Genomic DNA, 17,597 nt, shown 5'->3' on the forward strand with positions numbered 1-17,597 from the left:
CAGTTCTGACATCCCAGGCATCAATTGTTTTCCATACACATGCGAATACAACGACGCCTCCAGCGGTATCGCAACATACCAGGTTTCGCGAGAGCACGATATGATCTAGGCGCAAGAACAGTACCAGCAATCTTCTATTGAACAAAATTTTATTCCATGTCAATGTTTTTCTCTTTTGTTACGTGGGTATTGGCTCGTGTTTTGCCTCCGTATCAAGGTCTGGAACCAATCATTCTTCCTTTCACCTTCACTTCCACAATATGAGCGCTCTCGCTTAGCGCACACCGCTAAGTCGACAGACAACTGTCTCAGTATCCTTTACCCTATTTTGCGGCAAGCTTTCCCCACAGATAACATTGCCAATCAAGAGCCCCTCGAGCTCGACTTCGAACTCAATAAGAAGCAGTACATCGCCCTCATCGTCTACAACCATTTTCTTTGCAAGCAGCTTCACCATACAAGCAACTGCGTCGAACATTCGAGCAATCAATACACTCAACGAAGACGATACCTCAACATCCCAACACTGAAGATGAACATCCAGAAGGTTACACTGCAGGCTGCTGATTGCGAGCTCACGTTTCTATATTTCATTGGCCTACCATTAGATGATTTGCGAACATCTCACTGTCCATCCTTTGAGGAGGTCTACCGGTGGGCAGCAATGTACATGGAAGATGACGGTATGGACGATACAGTACTCCGCCTCACGCCTGTTACCCAGAGCGCAGGAGCAACACTGGTGAACGATACCCCGTCGCTGAGAACAGCTGTAAACAGGTTTGTCGCCAATGGGGAGTTCGCGCTTGCAGTCAACTTCTTGCCACTTCTTAGTGAGCCTCCGAAGCGTAGGCGCTTTGCTAGTCCTCCGCTAGAGCAGGACAGCAGAAAGCGAGCGAAGCGAGCGGACGCGGAAGTGTCCTCTGTGCACAGCAGCGATGAAGATCTGCAGCCAGGTGAAGAGAAAATTGGCAACGACGATGAAGGCAACGTGTATGTCTCAACGGAACATACCCTTTTCTCTCAGGTCTCTCAGACCTTCGAAGACGTTCTCACGTACGCAGGGAGAGAAGGTGTGACTGTCACGCCGAGAGTCTCTCCATCCCCCGACGAGGACGCCGCTTTACTGGATGAACCGATCAGACTGCCGAACTACGGACTGACTGAGAATTACATGTGCAATTCCGCTGGAGCACGACGACAAGAGGCCAGTGAGGCTGATCACGAGGCTACCATCCGCAATATCGCCCTCCGCCCTCGACACCATCCGGAGCGGCAATGATTAACACTTGGACGCAGGAAATGGATACGACGACTTTGAGAAGGCATGGAGGCTCCGAATAAGCGCTTGGGGAGGACGTCAATTGGGGCAGTGTCGGAAGATGAAGAACGAACCACTGCCGTTGATGAATTCCTCGATGGATCGTTGTATTGGAGAGCATGATTTGGAAGAACCGGCAAAGGATTTGTCCTGTCCAAAAACCTTTAAAGCAATGTATCAGTTCTGTCGTGCAGCTTAACAAGATGTGTTCGACTCCGTTGACGGAGCTGGAAGAGAAAGTACCTTTTGAACTCCAGCGGGTATATGGGCATGAATGCGTTGCCATGAGTTGGAGCTCATCACAGGTATCATCCACAATCCGTTTCCCAGCTTTCCCAGCAGACTTTAACACTTCCACAGTATACCATTATGAGCAATGAATTCAGGTTCTGTGACGGTTGACTCAAGAGAAAAGTCATGCACTCTGAATTCTAGCGAGCAATCGGGGTTCAGTCTAGAGAGCATTGCGACTTTTCGCCAGACTGTAGATTAGAACGACCATTCCGAGGATAAGACAAAGATGCTGCTGCCTCATCCATACTGATACTCGCGGAAGAATGCTATGACATTTGGCGTGGGTATTAAAATGAGATATGGGCCAGCTTTAGAATTTCAGAGATATACATCGTGATGCGAGATAGAGTACTACCTTCATGATAAGATAGTACACCAGGTTCAGGATCTGGAACACCTTTCTGTTCGCAGGTACGAAGTAACTCCATTCTCGCCAAAGACAGATGTCATGGCCGAGATCGCGGCGGATCTTAGACTAACATTCTCGTAGGTCAGTTCTTCGTTAACATCAATTTCCAATCCAGCTGTTTTAAGCTTAACATGTCGTGTACACTGGCGCACCACAGACATCGGGCCATTCTGCAATAGTTTTTATCCGCCGCATGTACATGTAATTTTCGCACTTCCATTCCATCCTATCTGGGAAGCAGAGATGCCATGTCCATATGCTCTGCTATTTTGGAACAAGACTCTACCAAAACGCAAAGAAAGTCCATCGAACCGAACGAGTGAAAAGACAGCAGAGCGCGCAACATCACGTACTGGGTGACGTGTTTTCAGAGCAAAGAAACATGCGCGTCAAATCGGTTCATTTCAAGACATCGAAGAGTGTCAGACAGCCGTATAACAAAATTGTATGGCAAGATAGAGATTTGATAAAACTCTCACTCGAGAGGAAGCAGGGACGCACCATGTTCAGTCAAAGCGCCATGCAGCAAGCTTTTCAGGTCAAGAAAAATATTCTTCTTTTCTCTCGCAGTGATAGACAGCAGTGCAGCGTCACGAAGCCCATACGCCCTGGGTATCTAACCTTCTGGCTCGGGCAGACACCCATCACTTGGAGGAGCCGAAGATTTGATACTTGCCGGCGAAATGGCAGGAATCGACGCCCATTATCTACATTCAATCATCTTTCAGTGGGATTATGTTGCAGGGCAGTATTAAACCACATAATACACATTCCACACATATCTGTTCTTTCAGCTTTGGCAGAGCACCAGTTTCTAGGAATCTAGATGACTTTGAATCTAGCCAGCAACAGTAGTAGAGGTATTTATGTATCTACGTTTACTTATGTGCGGTAGCTCCAAAGTCTAGATTGATTTCTTGACATTGGTGTGCAGACGGTGGCAGATAGAGAGGGAGGGAGAGGGACAGAAAAGAAGAAGAGAAAACATCCAGGTCAGGCTCGTCGATTTCAAGCATCCGATATGCAATCGCTTTTTCGGTATTTATTTAAACCTATCAGTTTCTTGACGTTGTGATCTGAGCACAGGGAGAAGACCAGAGCTGTACTGAACAGGAGAAGAGACACTATATTGCCTTTTGTCACATTAAAGCCTTCGACACGTGTAAAACTTTCCGTTCATTTCTTCACAGCAGGATCTGGAACGAAACAGACAGACGATAAGTGAAGAGTAAGAGCAGACAGACGCGCACCCTAGCCCCATGCGCCGCATCTGTCGCACTTTTGACCAAATACTTCGATGTACAGATTTCGAGATTCTTTCCGCTTATCCATTGTTGAAGTGTAGACAAGGAAAAAAGAATCGAGGAGGCATGGAGGTACTCAGTGGCACGGCAAAGTCCATGCGTCTTTGATCAGTAAATTTTGATTCCTGCAGTTCTGATGTGAGAACAGAACGACAGACAGAGAGACTTGTTGAAACCCTCAACTTCATCGAGTTTTCGATTCAGCGATCCAACGAGTTCCTCCAAAGGCATACGCAGTGGAACTCTAAGATTTAGGACCTTCGTTCTAATAGTCTAGATCAACAGAGGGAAGGAAGTGGTCCTTAGCATCACCGTGGAATAGATAACAAAGGAGAGTCAGCCATGCCGCATGAATTTGCTACTTTCAATCTCGACATTTCCTGATATATCAATAACTTTATCCAGGACATGGCACCAGTGTTCTGATCCTAGCTCTTGGGTTTGGAGGTTCAGATTTTGAGATCAAAGAAAATAAAGTGAATTTAAGTTTTCGAGGTTGTGAAAAAGATATTCAGAGGAAGAGATCAAGACAGAGGGACCAAGAGTGAGGCGAAGATGGGGGAAAATAGAGAGAGAAGCAGAAATCACCCATCTATCTCCAAAGCCTCCATATATTGTTTCGAGCGGCCGAGTCGTCTACAAACGACACAAGCGCAGAACTCATGGGCCTTCGCCTCTTACTCTTTCAGCTCCCCACATAGGGACGAGCTGCAGGTAATTTAGGAGCACCGGCTGCTGGCAAGACAAGGTAGCAAATTTCAAACTTTTCGGCTTTTCCTTCGACGCAGCAGAACACTCCACACACCTCTGGCGGATTTTCTGTTTGGATAAGTCATCGACGGCAGCTTTACAAACGCGGATCCCTAATATACGAAAGAGCAGAGTCGGTCTGCCATTCTCTTTTTACGTTTAGACTCCGTATGCATGTGCAAGAAACTATCGCATCACAGATATAACCCTTGTCAGTCTAGATTCTGTGAATTCCGACCCAGCAAAGGCGCGGACATGAGCCTTTATCACATTGTTTTAAACGCCTCTCGATAGCAGGCAGTGTGATGTACGGCAGTGGAGAACAGAATACTCGACTGAGGGTTTTTAATAGATTTCGGTTCCTGGGAAAGAAGTAGACATGATTCTACGGTCCGTCTTTTTCCATGACTTCTAGAAGGCAGTATGTAGAACACGCAAGACTGAGTCCACATATGTCCATCTGTGCGACGCGGGCAGAACACCGGCCATGCCTGGTATTCTTTGTCGATTTCGGCCCAGCAAACACCCATCATTTTATCCTTCTTGAACTTTGATTTAATTTATCGCAAGCTAGACATATGTCTCCTGCTTCGGTCTTTCCGGATCTTGGCCGAGGAGCCAAACCGCAGCCATACATCCATGGTGCTTGCCTTTTATCGCCCCGCGGCGTCGCGGATCTCGACCCAGCGGCCAGAACGCAAACATAGGCTTTCAGTATGCCAATTTCGTTGCCTTTAGAAAGCAGATAGTGTCGTAGATAGCAGAGCGGCGTTCCGAGACAGATTACTTCCAACCCAGCTACAAGCTCACAGCCATGTGCGTTTTTCGTACTCATCTTCAGCATTACAGTCCTCTTCAGTGATTTTAGCCAGGCAATAAGCCTACGAACATGTTGTAGCTTGGACTAAGCTCTGATTCTCTGCGCCTCTTGAGTGATTCAGACCCAGCACTAGAGCAATAACCATATATGGTTCTTTTCGTCACCATACTATCCCAGACTTCTCAAGCTTCTTAATAAAGCTAGCATAGAAACATGAAAGCAGACATGTTCCATTATTCATGAGGTTTCAGCGCCCTGTAAGGCAGTGTTGCAGGTAATAGAGTGTATTATGAACAGAACAGAACAGATTCGTCGCCAGACCGAAGTAACCCGGACCCAGCAACAACAACATAGCCATTTCTTCAGAGTCGTGACAATTTCAGTGCTTCTTAAAAGCAGCTGCACATTCAAAGAGCGCCTTAGGCTTCCGCCTGCTTCTAATTAAGCATCAACAAGCGCAGACATGGGACTTCAGCCTCTTGTCTTTAGAGTATTAATTCTGTGCGGAAAAAACGCAAACATGCATGGGTCGCACATGGAGTTTTATCATCTTTCGGAGGCAGTGATGCAAGTGATAGAGTGTAGCGCGAACAGGAAAGATTCTCATCGCCAGACTCTATTATTTCGGGTCCAGCGACAGGAAACCAGACATAGGAACGAGCGTTGTAAATTTTCATGCCCTTAGTAAGGCAATGTATCATTAGCAAAGCGCCTTAGGCTTCACAATACTTTCGGCACAGCAGAAACGCAGGCATGCGTTTGTGCCATTAGATTTTCACTTTGAAGATTCTCGCTTCCTTAAACAGGTAGCGTTATATATTGATAAAACAAGCCTTAATCTTCTCAACGAACGTAGTCCGACGACAGGGATACAAACATTTGTTGGTACCCGTGCCCATTCTCGTCGTCCTAGAAGAGTAGTGCTGCATATCCATATACCGCCTCAGACTTTTTGATAATTTCAGCCCCGCAAATTTGCAACCATGTGATGTTGCTGTATAGATTTTCAGTACTTGTAGAAGACAGTACAGTACATAAACGGAGTGCTCCAGGCTTCCCAATGACTCGGCCCAGCAACATGTTGACAGCCATGGCATGCGCATGACAGCTTCTTTAGTTTCCATCGTTACCGAACGGCAGCGCCGCACATCGCAAGACGTCTCGGTCCTTCTGATTGCTTCTGGCCCAGCAACACAAACCCAGACATATAGTCATCAAACGTCAATTTCCCATCGCCATAGCAAGACAGTGAGTGCGGCATATGATAGAGCGCTTTCTGGCTTTTCAACAATTCCGCCCCGGCAACGGAAACACAGACATGGGGACTTCTTTCAGTGATTTTGAATATTTTCGGAACGTACGCAGGTAGGCATGTTGGGCAGAGTATATAGAACACTCGAGCCGAGCTTTCTAAAGATTCGACCCGGCGGCAGCAACGCAGACATGAATTTTCTCTCGGAGCTCCTTTCGACGAATCAGCTCGGTAAGGAAGCAAACATCGCCTCTCTCCTGTTGAGTTTCAGTGTTTTCGGGAGGCAGTGCTGGACATAAACCCAGCACTCTGAGCTTTCCAATAATTTCAGGCTTTTAGCAAGAGCGTAGACACGTTGTTCAGTTGCAGACTTTTCCACTTGGAAACGTAGTGCCGCACACCAGCCCAACACGCCAGGTCTTTCGATTTTCTGTCCAGCAACACAAACCCAGACATATTGACGGTGTTGATTTCTTTTCAGTACAACAGAAAAGACAGCACCGCACATGAAGACGGCGGTCTCGATATTCCAATAACTCTGGCGCCATAGCAAGAGCACAGATATCTCAATTCGCTGCATTCATCTCCATCCTTGGAGAAGAGCAGTGCCGCACATCAGTACACTACTCCAGGCCTTTCGATCGCCTGGTCCAGCAGCACAAACCCAGACATTTCGAGGACCTCGATATTTTTTTATCACAGCAGAGAAGACAGTGCCGCACATCATGGCAACGCTTACTGGTTTCGGATACTCCCACCACCACAGCAATGAACCAGCCGTGCAGCATTTCCCACGACTCTGGGACAGAAGTCAGCGCCGCACACCAGCGTGCCACAGCGGTCTTTCCGAATATTCTGGCCCCGCAAACAAACCCAGACATATCGAGGACCTCGATTAGTTTCCATATGCAACGCAGCAGAGCAGACAGCGCCGCACATCAACACATCGTCGGCTATTTTCCAATCCTCCCACCGCCACAACAGGGACCCAGACATCCTTCTTTCCACTTGTCCTTTTCCGCGCGTCGGCCCCGCAGAGCCGCAGCCATGCATCATCCAGTCTTGTAATTTCAGCGCGTTTGGAAAGTCGGCAGTAGATTGTAGGTCGCACCCTCATCGTCCCGCACTAGGCTTTTCGTTGCAGCATGACCAGCAGCAGGGGAGCAGACATGGATGTCCTCGGAACCACTTTCGGTGTTTCAGAAGCTGGGATGCCCGGCAACAGGAGCGCAGACATTATCTCATCTTTTTCGGATTTCAGTATTTTCAGAACAGACTGGAGTGGAGTAGTCGGTGTATTCATTCGTGATGATAGAGATTGTACGTAGGAGACTATATACAGCAGTCTCGACGCCGCATACGGCCATCGCTTCTGCAGGCCCTTTTCGGAGAGCGTTTGGAGGTGGGAGTTGTAAGGGTGGTGCTGGATGGCGCGGCTGGTGGGGGAGATGCAGACATAGGTAGGTATCGAGGGTTCGGGGTTCGGGGTTCGGGGTCTGGGAAGCGGGGTCTGGGGAAGCGGGGTGTCTAGACTCGTAGATAGTGTTAAAGGGGGGGGGGGGGGGGGGGGGGGTTGACACGTAGAAACAGGGGTTATGTTTCTGACGGGGCCCGTAGTGCAAAGCAGCAGACATGACCACCTTCGACGTGGATTTCGGGTAGCAGCACTGCTTCTCCAAAGCGGATAGTGCATTGTTATACCGCAACTACTGAAAACTCTCCCCCAAAATCCCCGGCCTCCTCCCCTCCAAATCCCTAACCATAACCCCCACCAACCCATTCGCCCAGCTAAACCACTGGCGACTCCACACCCCGCCCTCCCGCGCATCAACACTCTCATGCACGAGCCCCAGCCCCGCCGTACTCCGCACCAGACCCCTCAACAAGCCCCTGATCTCCTCGTCGTCCTCGCTCGTCAGAATCGCGACGATGTTGGCCATCGGCCACACGCGGCCGGGGAGCGTGTGCGGACTCCCGGGGCCGGAGAGGAGGGGGCCGCGAGCGAAGTAGGGGTTCAGTGGGGATAAGATGCGGCGCCGGGTGGCGGCGTAGACGGGGTCGGAGCGGGATGTGTAGCCCAGCAGCGGCGCGGATAAGAGCGAGGGCACGTTGGGGTCGTCCATCAGGTTCAGCGAGCCGTAGCCGTCGAGTTCGTAGGCGAAGAAGGGGCCGGTGGGCGAGGGGACGATGGCGTGCGTGGTGATACCCTCGCGGATCGCGGTGGACATGTTGAGCATCGCGGACGTCAGGTTTGCGAGGTGCGGGGCCGTGAGCGATAAATGCGAGGTGATGTTGGACGCGGCGTGGAGTGCGGTGCTGAACATCATGTTCGACGGCACCAGGTACTGGAACGTGCAGGCGTCGTCGCTGGGGCGGTGGAAGCTGCGCACCAGCCCGATGTGGCCGCGGTGCGGTGACCCGGCGCAGTCGTTGATCGGGGTGCCGCCGTACGGCGCGCAGTAGGTGTACGGCGTGCGCTGCCAGTTGCCGTCGGCGTCGTACGAGTCCATGGTCATACTCTCCGCGGTGTGCAGGATGAGGTCGACGGCGGCGGTCCAGTTGGCGTTGTCGAAGAAAGCGAAATCCTGGGTCGCGGCCGCGTAGTCGGCGCTCAGCTGTAGGAAGCTGGCGACGGAGTCGAGTTCCCACTGGCACGAGAAGACCTTGTAGTAGTCAAAGGGCGGGGTGATGCGGTCGCTGTTCATGCTACTCGACCGGATGACGCCGCTTTCGTCGGGGGCCTGGAAGGCGTTGCAGAAGACGCTCTCGAGGATGTAGCGGGCCTGGAGGTTGATGGCGCCGCGGAACAGGCTGGCCAGGCTGTTGAAGTCGGCGCTGGGCTTGAGCACGCTGGTGTACGCCTGCAGCTGGTTTGCGCTGTCGCGGAGCCACATGGCGTAGATGTCGCCGGTGATGACAAACGACAGCTCGCGCGGCTCTTCTTGCACGGGCCCGTTTTCCGTCTCTTTCGTCGTGTTGGACCATCCGCGCCACGCGATGGTCGTGTCCAGGGTGCTGGGCCAGGAGTTCTCGAACAGGCGAAAGAGGTCGGGATCCTTGATGACGCCTCGCATGCGCTCGATCTCGGCCTCGACTTCCGGCGAGACGAACGTGCGGCATGACGGGATGGGCCGGGCATAGGACAGGTTGTGTCTGCCGGTAGAGAACGGTGCATGTTTTTCAGCAGAGTAGTGTTGGTACAAGGGACACTGCGCCCCTGATAGTCCGACCAGCGCCGCAGCGCCAAGCAAGAAAGTAGAGCGCATACCACGTTAATCAACAATCACTGCAATATCATACTTCAACACTAAGTCAAGAAGAACGAACGTAACGACAGAGCTGGTAAGCCGTGGAAGACAGTGCAAGGTGTCTGAAACATTCCAGCCAAGCTTTGAAGATGCCACATGACTCGTATCCCTGCCTTGCCGTCTAACCGAGAGTTCGTATAGTATAGTGCTAGTATGGTCGTCTACCACTGTATTAGCACTCGTACTCGTACTGTCTTGACCGCGACAAGCCTTGCCGTATCCGTGCCCGTTTCTGTAAGACTGTCGCAACACGTCTCCTCTGTCATATCGCACCACTAGTCGTACTTGGTGTACACTGTCTTATTGTCTGCATCATACAGCAGCTCTAGTATGAGTATTATCTTAGTATCAACACGTCCGATATTTCGAGTCTGATTTTCAACATCCAAACTCACTCCCCAGCGAGAATAGCTCGGACGCCCACCCGCTCATCCTCGCCCAGCACCCACTCGACACCCACGCCCTGCCCCTCTCCCCTCTGCACCTCCTCCCACTCCTCCTCATCCATGCCCAGCACCATGACCACCTGCAGCACGCGCGAGAACCTCTCGCGCAGGGCGTACTTTCCACCCGCGACCGCTGCCGCGACGACGCCCGCAACGTCCCGCTCCAGCCGCACTGCGCCCAGCGCGTTCACACGCCCATAGTAGCCGCGCACGCGCTTCTCGAGGGCGGCGGCGAGGTGGGCGAGCGCGGGGGTCAGGAGGCGGTCGTAGTTGGCAGGGGTGAGTATGCGTTTCAGCGGGCGGGTGAGGGCGCTCCAGGAGCGGTCGAAGCGGGCCTTGACGAGGGCGTCGGGGTCGGGGTCCGAGGCGTCGGATTCGACGGGGGGCGGGGCGTAGTCGGCGTCGCGGAAGGCGTCTGCGAGGATGGGGCGGATGCGGGGCTTGAGGACGGTGGCGAAGAGGACGGCGATGCCGTCGTTGAGGAGCTCGGTGCTCTTGTGGGTGAAGGCGGATTCGAGGGCTTTGAGCTTGGATTCGACGAAGACGGCGTCGTGGCCGAAGGGGAAGAGGTCCGGGGTGTGGCGGGTGAGCTGCTGGTCGACGATGCGTTTGATGTAGTCGTTTGCGATGTCGAGGTTGTTGATGAGGACGGTGAAGGCGATGACTTTGTTTTCGGGGGGGAGTTCACCGGCGCGGATGGGTTTTGGGTAGCTCTCATCGCGCATCTTGCGCTGGGTCATGCCGATGAAGTCTGTGCCGAGAATGCTGCCTATGCCGGGGATGACCTCGGCGACTACGGCGCGCTGGGACGTGGCTAGGGTCCGTTGGCAGACTTGGTTGACAATGTACATGACATCGTCGACTGCGGAGGTGACAAAGGGCGGACTCGACCCGAGCGGCTTGTTGGGGTTGAGGGTCAGGTCGGGCGGCGGCTCGTCCAGCTGGAAGGCCTTCTCGACGGAGCGGCGGAAGAAGAAGGTCGACATGGCGTTGAAGGGCTCGATGAGATGCGTGCCGGCCTTTCGCTGCAGGTTGCTGTTGGCCAGAAACTGCGGCATAACCAGGCCGTGGTCGACTCGGTCTTCCGGCTGCGACGACGCGCACTTGTCCGAGATGAAGCGCGAGTACAGGGCGTATCGTCCGAGCATCAGCGCGCTCTCGCCCAGCAAGGCGTCCACCTCCTTCATGTCGACGCCCTCGTCTTCGCTGGTGCGCACTGGGCCGCCCGCGGGAGAGCCTGAGCGAGGAGTGCCGTTCGACGGCTGCTGAGCCTGCAGGAAGCTCTGCACGAGGAAGGAGAAGGCGTACGACTTGATGTCGGTCAGCTTGCGGTCGATGTGGCGCTCCTCGTGCCACGTGTCGAGCACGATGCCGCCCTGCACGTCGGCCTCGATCTGCAGGCGCTCGATGACCTTGGCCATCATGCCCGGCCCGTAGTGCTGCTCGACGAGCGGCTCGTGGCCGTCGACGATCTGGGCGATGTGCTCGAACAGCTTGGTGAGGACGGTCGCGTAGAACGGGCCCTCTGCGCGCTGGGCCGGGGCGGCCGAGTTGAAGTTGGTGCGGGCGCGCGCGGCGACGCCGGTGCAGACGTAGCGGCCGTATGCGTCCAGGCCGGTGTTTGTGCGGCCGACCAGGGGGAACAGCTTGAAGAAGCGGGCGACGTTGGCGCCGTCGCCCTCCTGGGCGGCCTTGTCGAACTCGCGCAGGAAGAGGGCGCACAGCGACTCGGCGGCGGCATCGAGGGTGACGCGCGGCGGGTCGGGCACGTCGGCGGTGGGCACAATCTCCTCTGCAAAGGCGCCGTCGACGACGTCAGGCGGGATGCTCGAGGCGCGGTGGATGTAGGCGGCGGCCGTCTCCCAGTCCTGCGGGGCGCCCATGGAGCCGTGCACGCCCAGCACGCAGGCCTTGAGCTCGGCGACCTGCTCGACGACATGCAGCGTGGCCTTGAGGTTCGCCTGCTCGCGGTCGAGGCGCGTCACGGCGGTCGAGATGCGGTGGGCGGTGGCGGCGGCGTCGTGCAGCATGCCATTGCTGATGGCGCGGGTGCTGGCGGCGTGCGGGCCGAGGTGGGCGCGCAGCAGGTCGAGGCGCGCCAGGTCGCGCGACAGGTCCTTCTGCGACGCGACGAGGGCGTCGAGGCGGCGGGTGACGCTGGCCTCGTGCTGGTGCAGCTGCGCGAGGCCGGCGTGCAGGTCGGCCAGCGACGTCGCGGCGAAGACGTCGGCCTCAGGCGCGCCATTGGCGTCGGCGCGGGAGTCCATGGCGGGGCATGGAGGGAGGGGAGGGGGGGGGGGAGGGTCGAGTCCTGCGCCTCTGCTGCCGTCGTACGCTTCTTAGGTCGTCGTCACTGTTCCTTCGCGCGGCCCTATGCTTCTAGCGCCCTCCCGGCGAACGGCTGCTTGGCGTCCGCCGCTTGACACTTGGTTGCTGTGCGACGCGCGCCCACAACAGCCCATCAAGCACCAGCCGCAGGGCTTGACCAGCGCGGGCGCTCTGCACAGGCCGCTCCCCGTTTTTGCGCCCATCATCCCAGCGACCCAGTCCCGCCATGGCCCGCTTGTTGTCCGCAGCAAACAAGCCACCAACCCCGGCAGCGCGTCTAGGCCTGCAGCTACGCCCTCCACTTGCGTCGCCTCGCAGCTGAACCCAACTTGGAACACGCCAACTGCACCACACCCGCACCGCCAGCTGTGACCCAATCTGCTGCTCGACCCGTTCTCTCGCTGCCACCAAAATAGACACGCGCGGCTTCACCTCGCGCGCACCGCTCCCACAACACTGCTCGGCGCTCCGAATACCGACCGCTTTGTCAATGATCGCGCGCCCGCGCCCTGTCCCGGAGACGTTGTAGACGCCGACGCGCGAGCTACTTAACAGCCCACTGCCTCGCCCCGCGCCCGCCATGGATTCCGCCGCCCTCCTCGCCCGCGCCGTCGAGCTGCACGCCGCCTACTCTGCAGAAGAGCTGCTCGCTGCACACCACCTGTATGCCCGCAGCGGCGGCATGGGCGGCGACCCAGCCTCCCGCCCAGGCTCGTACAAGATTATTGGCATATGTCTGGCCATTGCCTCTGGCGTCTTCATCGGTGTGTCGTTTGTTATCAAGAAGCACGGCCTGCTGCAGGCGAATGCCAAGTACAATGAAGAGGCCGGCGAGGGCTACGCCTACCTCAAGAACGCCTGGTGGTGGCTGGGCATGATCCTCATGATTGTGGGAGAGGTACGCGCCCTGAACGAACCCCACGACACCGCTGACCGCCGCAGATCTGCAATCTCGTCGCATACGCCTTCACCGACGCCATCCTCGTCACCCCCATGGGCGCCCTCTCCGTCGTCATCTGCGCCCTGCTGTCCTCGTTCTTCCTCAAGGAGCGCCTCAGCTTCGTCGGCAAAGTAGGCTGCTTCCAGTGCATTGTCGGCTCCGTCATCATCGCCCTCAGCGCTCCGGAGCAGTCGTCGGTCGCGAACATCCAGGACATGAAGCGCTGGGTCATTGCCCCCGGCTTCCTCAGCTTCGCCGGTGTCATTATCGTCGCCTCGCTTGTCATCGCCCTGTATCTCGGCCCCAAGTACGGCAAGCGCTCCATGATGGTCTACCTGACTGTATGTAGTTTGATCGGCGGCCTCAGTGTGGTGGCAACTCAAGGACTGGGTGCCGCTGTCGTAGCCCAGGCATCAGGCTCGCACGGTGGCCAGTTCAAGGAGTGGTTCCTCTGGGTGCTGCTTGTGTTTGTTGTGGTCACGCTGCTCACTGAAATCATCTACCTCAACGTAAGTGCCTTGTATACATCTCTGTCCGCGCTAACGACCGCAGAAAGCACTCAACCTCTTCAACGCTGCGTTGGTCACCCCAACGTACTACGTCTTCTTCACCTCCTGCACCATCATCACCTCAGCCGTGCTGTTCCAGGGCTTCAAAGGAACACCCATCCAGATCATCACCGTCATCATGGGCTTCCTCACCATCTGCTCGGGCGTTGTTCTTCTGCAGCTCTCCAAATCAGCCAAGGACGTCCCCGACGCCGCCGTGTTCAAAGGCGACCTTGACCAGGTGCGCACCGTGGCCGAGGTGGAAGAGCCCGAGTACGAGCCCCGCGCCGACGCGATTCGCGGCGGCAGTGCCATCCTGCGCTCGCTCAGCACAGCGCGCTCGCACCGCGAACTGCAAGAGGCGAAGAAAATCAAAGAAGAGCACATGCAAATCATCGGCGAGGGCGAGGCCGTCGAGTTTGACGGTATCAGGCGACGCAAGACAATCGTCGACCCCAACCGCCCCATCACCCGCGCCGGCACAATCGTCACCCGCACCGTCCATCCACCCCTCGGCATGACACACTTCCCCGCCGACGACTCCGACGACGACACCAGCAGCTTCCACCCGGGCTTCTTCCAGCGCCTGCGCTCCCGCGGGAAATCCAACGCGAGCCGCGCCTCCTCCGTCGGCATGACGCCGCTCCCGCCCGTCCCCTCCTCGGGCCCAGACCACACCGACCCGCTCTCCGACAAAGACTACAAGTCCCCACTGTCCCAAAACACCGCCTACTCCCACGACACCTACGAAACCTACGACTCGCCCTACAACCCGCACATCCAGTTCGCCGACCCGCCCCCCGTGCACTCCGACGCCACCCTGTACCCGCCAAAACCGCCCCCGCACATGGCCAAGCGCCAGTTCTCCTTCACCAACGTCTTCCACCGCCCGCGCACCGACTCCGACGCCTCCGCCTCGCGCCGCCCCGGCTCCCGCCACAGCCGCGGAACAAGCCGCGCCCGCTCGCGCGACGGCAAGCCCGGCACCGAGGAGGAGCGCCTCGGCCTCGTGACAGGCGACTCGCGCCATCTGCTGCGCGTCCAGAGCGAGCCCGAGGAGGATCTCGATGCCGTGCCCCCGTATGGCGGGGGGTATGCGCAGTGGGAGGCTAGAGGCGAGAGTCCGGGTGTGAGTCCCGGACACTTGCCCATTGCCGAGGCGCACGGCGCGGGCGCGTATGGTCGCGTCGAGACGCCGGATGTCGATCCTAGGGATCGGAGGGGGCGGTGAGAAAGAAAGTCTCTGCGGCGGTGTCCTAAGTTTTAACGCGGCGTGTTTGGGTTTCTCGTCCCCTTTTTGGGGGGTTTCGTCTGACAGCAAGCGTGTTTTCTGGGTTGGTTTCGGGGCGGCGGCGTTGGTATGACATGACTCACGAGGTTTGCTCTGTTTGCGTTTCTTGGCTGCTCGGGGAGCGTGTGGTATGTAGTGTGTAGTGCGCAGTGTGTCGTCTGTAGGGTGTACTGTGTAGCGCAGTGTGTCCGCTAAAAGGCGATCTGCGCCGGGGGAGTAAATAGTGTACATATAGCATAGCATAGCGGCGGCGCGGCGGGTTAGAAGTAGAAGTAAATACGAAACGTTTGTGTACGACGCCTAAAAGCGAAGAAAGCCATGAAGACATGAAGCCACAGAGACATGGAGACACATTAAGATATCGAAAAGTCGTTGAGACTACACATGAGGATGCCAGAGCAGAGCATTGGGTCTCTATGAAATCAAATGGGACATGTGGACATGTGATGCTCCACTGCCTCCCACTCCGTCTGGACGTCGATACGTCAAAACGTCAAAGACACCAACGCATGGAAACACCGGATCTGAATATCGAAATCGTAAAGTAACGCGTTGACTCCTGGTCACGACAAAGGTGTAGATGAAGCGCACATGCTCTCCTTGTTTCTTCTTCTCTGGATATTAAATTTCTAACTTAGAACACTGATCTAATGCATGAGAACACTGAATCGAAAATCGAAGACAACAATTTCCATGCTCTCCTCTTTCTTCTTGTCCGAATATTAAACGCGCAAATTAGAACACTGACACAGCTCATGAGAACACCGGATCGAAACATGAAAACGCTGAATCACATGCTCTCCTCTTTCTTCCTGTCTGAACACCAAATCTCCAACTCAAAACTCTGAGCCGATGCATGAGAACACCGGATTGAAAAACAACAACGCCGAATCCAAACAACCTTGACTGGATGGAAATAAAAGTCATGGCCGAAGTCCCATGCCTTCCTCGCCTCTGTCCTGTCTGAAAATTAAATCCCTGAATCGAACTATTCTTTTCACTCATGGGAATACAGAGGCAAAGCATCAGCCTCCCTCATGGCGACAAATGAGACATTGAAGCGACCGATGCTCCTCCGTTTTCCGCTGTGCTTACATAGAAATATCGAAATATGAACTCACAGCATCGAAACATCAAACTCCTAAAACAGACCACGAGTATCCCGATGGGAAGAAAGTTACGTCACCCCGTCCTCTGCTCCTCTCTGCCCTGCTTTCCGACCGCCCATTACACAGCCAACTCAAACATCCAAACGCTGAATCCAACCACCGAGTCCCGAGATCAAGCTGTTGAAACAGCGGATCGAAACAGAAACCGAGGACAAACATGCTATGCGCCTCTCTGTTCTTCTTCCTTCTTTCCATCTTCTCGTAGAAGCCTTACACCCTTAAATCAAACAATGTGCCTGAAACCACATGTCTCTCTTCTCTTATCTTCTCTTCTCCCCGCTTTCTTGGTCTGGATACCACTATTGCTTTCAATCATGACTGTATCACAATCAATCTCTGATACGGAATCTAGAAATTGATAGCTGCGAATTCGATGGCGCTTCTTTGTGCGCGCAATGAACCGCGAGATCCCTGACTCAAAGGCAAAATACTGGGTTTCCATGTCTCTCTCTGCCTCTGCCTCTGCCTCTCCTTCTCCTTATCTCTCCCTCTCTTTTTCTCTGCGTCCACCACCACCACCATCTCCGTCCACGCCAACACCGCACTCGTAAACTCAAACATTAGCAGCAGCTCGCCATGGCGGACGCGACCCGAAAGTGACGAACGCGTGGGTGATGTGTGTGTCTCTGTCTCGAAGAAAATCTTTGTACATGTGTTGAGTAGCAGATCTGCCGGCATCTCGAGTCTCCAAGTCCAAGAACCCTAAAGTGTCTTCCGACACTTTTATGATCGAGAACAACAACGCACGGTCTTATGGCTGCTGTTCTTTTTTCTGCCTGTGTGTGTCCGTATATCCAAATACCGCCGTCTCTTCATCTCCTCATCCCTCTCCTCTGCAACACCCACTTCTCCAGCCAGAAATGGGAATTAGGTGTGTACATGTCTGTCCAAACGGTTGACGATGGCCAGTCATGCGGCGGCGTCGAAAACGCAATCCACGGAGTTGATGGGGGAGCGTTGTGCGTGTGTCTGTCTGCCTCTACCGCCTCTTTTGCAATTGGGTGCAGGTATCAAAAACGACTATTACCGCCGTCATGGAACTGTGCGTGTCCCTGTGTTTCTACGCCTCTCTTGTTTCTGTCTGCCTGGGGCTCCAGATCGAGAAATTGATGTGTCCTGGATTCTTGTACTCTCACGGAAACCAAACTGGCATGTTTGGGTGGCGCTGTCATACTTTCTGTTTTTCCACTTCTCATCTTCGATCTCTGTCTTCTACCTCTGCTTCTCTACACCTCAACGCTGCAAAGTCTGCAGGCCATGAGAGTGTCTGTTCTCGGCGAAATAAAACCGGATCCTCGCCCATTTCTGTGGAAATAAAATGGAGTCACGCGAGCCAATGTCTTGAAAGAAACCATGGCGACCATTATGCCTGTTTTTCCTCTTCCTGTCCCTCTCCGCCCTTCCATGAATCGAAAAG

At 54.8% G+C, this 17,597-nt stretch overlaps 3 protein-coding genes across 3 annotated transcripts; 2 read left to right on the forward strand and 1 right to left on the reverse strand.

Moving 5' to 3' along the window:
* Positions 1 to 156: 156 nt before the first annotated feature.
* C7974DRAFT_370820 (uncharacterized protein) lies at positions 157 to 1,282 on the forward strand (the record flags this gene model as incomplete). Its single annotated transcript, XM_046139984.1, has 2 exons — positions 157 to 217; positions 279 to 1,282. 2 exons carry the CDS (start codon positions 157 to 159, stop codon positions 1,280 to 1,282), a joined length of 1,065 nt encoding a protein of 354 aa, XP_046002340.1.
* Positions 1,283 to 7,856: 6,574 nt separating this feature from the next.
* C7974DRAFT_467402 (uncharacterized protein) lies at positions 7,857 to 12,171 on the reverse strand (the record flags this gene model as incomplete). Its single annotated transcript, XM_046146360.1, has 3 exons — positions 7,857 to 9,359; positions 9,585 to 9,690; positions 9,854 to 12,171. 3 exons carry the CDS (start codon positions 12,169 to 12,171, stop codon positions 7,857 to 7,859), a joined length of 3,927 nt encoding a protein of 1,308 aa, XP_046002341.1.
* Positions 12,172 to 12,355: 184 nt separating this feature from the next.
* On the forward strand, positions 12,356 to 15,312 carry C7974DRAFT_381834 (magnesium transporter NIPA-domain-containing protein). The gene is made up of 3 exons (XM_046140625.1): positions 12,356 to 13,130; positions 13,175 to 13,681; positions 13,725 to 15,312. Exons 1-3 carry the CDS (start codon positions 12,813 to 12,815, stop codon positions 14,949 to 14,951), a joined length of 2,052 nt encoding a protein of 683 aa, XP_046002342.1. The 5' UTR covers positions 12,356 to 12,812; the 3' UTR covers positions 14,952 to 15,312.
* Positions 15,313 to 17,597: the final 2,285 nt, after the last annotated feature.

Source organism: Boeremia exigua (genome assembly GCF_020726555.1).
Source record: "Boeremia exigua strain MPI-SDFR-AT-0100 chromosome Unknown C7974scaffold_1, whole genome shotgun sequence".
Lineage (NCBI taxonomy): Eukaryota > Fungi > Ascomycota > Dothideomycetes > Pleosporales > Didymellaceae > Boeremia > Boeremia exigua.